Genomic DNA, 5,000 nt, shown 5'->3' with positions numbered 1-5,000 from the left:
TTCCTTTGGGGATCCTTCCTTTGGAGATCCTTCCTTCGGGGATCCTTCCTTTGGGGATCCTTCCTTCGGGGATCCTTCCTTTGGGGATCCTTCCTTCGGGGATCCTTCCTTCGGGGATCCTTCCTTCGGGGATCCTTCCTTTGGGGATCCTTCCTTTGGGGATCCTTCCTTCGGGGATCCTTCCTTTGGGGATCCTTCCTTTGGGGATCCTTCCTTCGGGGATCCTTCCTTTGGGGATCCTTCCTTTGGGGATCCTTCCTTTGGGGATCCTTCCTTCGGGGATCCTTCCTTTGGGGATCCTTCCTTTGGGGATCCTTCCTTTGGGGATCCTTCATTTGGGGATCCTTCCTTTGGGGATCCTTCCTTCGGGGATCCTTCCTTTGGGGATCCTTCATTTGGGGATCCTTCATTTGGGGATCCTTCCTTTGGGGATCCTTCCTTTGGGGATCCTTCCTTCGGGGATCCTTCCTTCGGGGATCCTTCCTTTGGGGATCCTTCCTTCGGGGATCCTTCCTTCGGGGATCCTTCCTTCGGGGATCCTTCCTTCGGGGATCCTTCCTTTGGGGATCCTTCCTTCGGGGATCCTTCCTTTGGGGATCCTTCCTTTGGGGATCCTTCCTTTGGGGATCCTTCCTTCGGGGATCCTTCCTTCGGGGATCCTTCCTTTGGGGATCCTTCCTTCGGGGATCCTTCCTTTGGGGATCCTTCCTTTGGGGATCCTTCCTTCGGGGATCCTTCCTTCGGGGATCCTTCCTTCGGGGATCCTTCCTTCGGGGATCCTTCCTTCGGGGATCCTTCCTTTGGGGATCCTTCCTTCGGGGATCCTTCCTTTGGGGATCCTTCCTTTGGGGATCCTTCCTTTGGGGATCCTTCCTTCGGGGATCCTTCCTTTGGGGATCCTTCCTTCGGGGATCCTTCCTTTGGGGATCCTTCCTTCGGGGATCCTTCCTTCGGGGATCCTTCCTTCGGGGATCCTTCCTTTGGGGATCCTTCCTTCGGGGATCCTTCCTTCGGGGATCCTTCCTTCGGGGATCCTTCCTTTGGGGATCCTTCCTTCGGGGATCCTTCCTTTGGGGATCCTTCCTTGGGGATCCTTCCTTTGGGGATCCTTCCTTCGGGGATCCTTCCTTTGGGGATCCTTCCTTCGGGGATCCTTCCTTCGGGGATCCTTCCTTCGGGGATCCTTCCTTTGGGGATCCTTCCTTCGGGGATCCTTCCTTTGGGGATCCTTCCTTTGGGGATCCTTCCTTTGGAGATCCTTCCTTTGGAGATCCTTCCTTTGGGGATCCTTCCTTTGGGGATCCTTCCTTTGGGGATCCTTCCTTTGGAGATCCTTCCTTTGGGGATCCTTCCTTTGGGGATCCTTCCTTTGGGGATCCTTCCTTTGGGGATCCTTCCTTTGGGGATCCTTCCTTTGGGGATCCTTCCTTTGGGGATCCTTCCTTTGGAGATCCTTCCTTTGGGGATCCTTCCTTTGGAGATCCTTCCTTTGGGGATCCTTCCTTTGGAGATCCTTCCTTTGGGGATCCTTCCTTTGGAGATCCTTCCTTTGGGGATCCTTCCTTTGGAGATCCTTCCTTTGGGGATCCTTCCTTTGGAGATCCTTCCTTTGGGGATGCTTCCTCTATTCCTTTTATCCGGTTTCTTCTACGTATTCTCTTCCGTTTTCTTTTTCGTTTTCTTCTGCGGTTTCTTCTTTCGTTTTCTTCTTCCGTTTTCTTTTTCGTTTTCTTTTTCGGTTTCCTCCTCCGTTTTCTTTTTTTTCTTTTTTTTTCTATTACGCTCATCTTCATCTGCCTCTTTCTCTCAGAATTCTCTGTTTATTCTCGTAACTGTTTTGTGCTTCTTGTATTTCATTATGTATTATAATTGTTATTATTATTGTTATGTTATTATTATTGTTGTTTTGTTGTTGTTGTTTTTATTATTATTATTATTATTATTATTATTATTATCATTATCATTATCATTATCATTATCATTATCATTATCATCATCATCATCATCATCATCATCATCATCATCATCATCATCATCATCATCATCATCATCATCATCATCATCATCACCAGCAACAACAACAACAACAACATCAACATCATCACCATCACCATCATCACAATTACAACACCATCATCTTCATCTTCATCATCACCATCACCATATTTATTTATTCATTTTAATATTCATATTTTTGGCGACATTTTTATTTTATTTGATTCGAGATTCTCTCTCTTTTCGTACTTGAGGATTCGCGAGGGACGAAGGACAAACAAAAATAAAAATAGGCTTAACTGTTGATCGAGCTGGAGTGTGTTATTTTAGGGAAATAAACAAATACAGCGTTTAATAATACCCTGAAAGATGAAACACCGGATTGTGTATTCTTAATTAAGCATTAAAGGGAAGGTAGGAGAGGGAGACGGAGGAGGAGGGGGAGAGGGAATGGGAGAAGGGGGGAGAGAAGAACAGAAAGAGAAAGAGCGAGATCGAAAGGGAAAGAGAAAGAGAAAGGGAAAAAGAGAGAGAAAGGGAAAGGACGTGAAAGGGGGAAGGCGACGTGGGGAGTGAGGAGAGGGGGTCGAGGGGGGAAGCGAGCCCTTCCATCTGCGGATGATGGATGAGGAGGGCCAAGACGATGGATGAAGATTCCTGCCGTCTTCGGGTGAGTTATCCTCCTCGCCCCGTGCAGGGAGGAAGCCGAAGACGCTGACCTAGTTCTCCTACAGGACGTTTCAAGGGGGGTGGGGGGGCAGGAACCCTGTGTGGAAGGACGCGCGGGGCGTGGGGGGCGGGGGGAGTCCTGCGCGGGTCATCGGAAGGACGAGGGAGGGTGCCTCAAGGTCGAGAATCGTGCGGGAATGGAAGGGCGGGGGAGCTCTAAGCGCCGCTCGAAGAGAACGAGGGGAGGGGGAGTTTGAAAATGGGGGGGATTTTTTTTTATGTAGTGACTTGAAGAACATGGGGAATCTCTAAAATACATGGGCCTACGAAGATATATAAATAGATAGATGGATAGACATACAGATAAACGGAGAGAAGGCAAACAGTCAGATAAACAGATATATTATAAGACTTAGATTGCTAGATAAAAGGGAATGATGGATAGATGTTGATATAGATATAAATATGGATATATATGATTGAATTATTAATTAGGCATAATCCAGTCGGACCAGGGGGTGACGTAGAGTCATAAGCATAAAGAGACGACAAACGGCCTGAAACAACGGGGGAAGTGGAAGTGATACAAACAGGTAGATCTCTCGAAGACAAAGCTGTGTTGAAAGAAGGGACGGAAAAGAATTGTGAAGTTAACACAGACAGACACTTTGAGACAAAACAGATCAGGCTCCAGAGGAACTGGGAAGGGGGTGGGAGGTGGAAGGGGGAGTGGGGGGGAATAGAGATGGTCGGGGCAGTGGAAGATTATGGTAATGCGGAGGGAGGGGAAGCTGGGGGGGGGGGCACACAATGCTTCCCCTGTTCGTCCTCCTCCTCCTCTCCCGCCCGCGTCCTGCTGGGGGCGGCCCCTGACCCTCCTCTACGGAGGCGTGTATGGCAGAGAGGGCGAGGCGGAGATTGAAGGGGCATGGGGCGCGAGATGTGGCCAGCGTGAAATGTGCTCGGCAAATGGAGAGTTTTGAAGGATGAATTTAAAGCCCAGGGAGAAAAGTGGTGGTGGATACGAGAGAGAGAGAGAGAGAGAGAGAGAGAGAGAGAGAGAGAGAGAGAGAGAGAGAGAGAGAGAGGGATAGAGAAAGAATAAGGGAAAGACATATAAAACGCGAGGTAACAAAGATCGAGTATAATAAATTGAGGGAAAAGGGGATATCCATGATATAACAGGAAGGGCTTTGTATGGCAAGTGAGATACAATGTGTTGTGGGAGGTTACCCGGCCGGAGGTGAGTGAGGGGCGAGCAGCGAGGGGCGTCCACATCAGCAGAGGTTTTATGGACGCTTGTGTACAGCAGAGGACAGGGTGCAGGGGCGGACATATGAATGCACGGATAAAGAGTGAGCAGAGTGACACAGATAGCACGAAACGCAAGAGCGAATGGGGTGCGAGATGAAGCATGTAATAGAGGGGAGTGCCAGTTGCATGTGTCAAATGCATGTAGGCTTATGTACCAGGATCCCGGTAGCCAGCGACGGGGCACATACGGTATGTAAGGTGAGTGGAACGTACGTGTTTATCACAGCAGGTGGGTGCGTTGTAGAGGGGAAAAGAACTGCAAGATAGGTGAGAAGATGAGGGAGAGCGAGGGGAGGTGGGGGAGGGAAATGGGGACGTTGCGTGCCTGCGCATGTAAAGCATTTCTTTTGTAAGTATGGGGAAAGCAGCGATCGGGGCAGGTACAAAAATAATGGGCATTGCCTACGGGGGACCTTCGCAAGGCAAGGGATTTATTTACTCGTAAATCGTGTTGCTACGATGCAACTCAGTGGGGGGTGGAGGGAGAAGGGGGGAGGAGGTTCGTGGAGACTGGCAAAAAAGAAGGAAGGCGAAAAAAAAATAGAAGAAAGCAAGGATGACTTAAATCTGGAGGAAATGAGGAACCGAAGATGTCAAATAGAAGAAAAACAGGACAAGAAAATCGAGAAAGGAAGGCGTAAGCAGTGCCGGGGGTGAGAATGAGCTGAGGGAATTGGAGAGAGGCACAGTGCCGTGTCTATGGGCAGTGCCAGAGGGGAAGGCGGATGGCGGGAAGGATAGAGGGACAGGATAGGGGGATATTTGTTTCCTCCCTAAGGATTACATTACCTCTGCCACCAGCTACAAATATAACGAATGAATATGTAATCAGATGGAGGGAAAAATAGGTTCCGAAGCGTAAACACCCCCACCCCCTAAAAAAAAAAAAAAAAAAAAAAAAAATACAGATGTCGACTAGATTTCACATCATGTAAATCGGACTCGTCTCGATTAAGCGTGAAATAATTGACTTGGGCCCAACCTCGCCCTACCCTTCCCCTCGCCCCCACCCCTTTGACTCC

The 5,000-nt window shown here is 49.1% G+C and overlaps 1 protein-coding gene across 1 annotated transcript in view; it reads right to left on the bottom strand.

Annotated features, from left to right (window-relative positions):
* The window catches only part of LOC119578521 (ribosome-binding protein 1-like), a 14,847-nt gene extending 10,847 nt beyond the window's left edge, over positions 1-4,000 (bottom strand). Inside the window, exons 1-2 of the mRNA XM_037926090.1 lie at positions 3,898-4,000; positions 1-1,607 (exon numbers count right to left, since the gene is read on the bottom strand). The exon at positions 1-1,607 is cut by the window's left edge and continues 95 nt beyond it. Of these exons, the coding sequence (XP_037782018.1) occupies positions 1-1,607; positions 3,898-4,000 (1,710 nt within the window). The remainder of the gene's footprint in view (positions 1,608-3,897) is intronic.
* Positions 4,001-5,000: the final 1,000 nt, after the last annotated feature.

The sequence above is a fragment of the Penaeus monodon genome, chromosome 11 (genome assembly GCF_015228065.2).
Source record: "Penaeus monodon isolate SGIC_2016 chromosome 11, NSTDA_Pmon_1, whole genome shotgun sequence".
Lineage (NCBI taxonomy): Eukaryota > Metazoa > Arthropoda > Malacostraca > Decapoda > Penaeidae > Penaeus > Penaeus monodon.
This window is presented reverse-complemented; position numbering and strand designations above follow the sequence as displayed.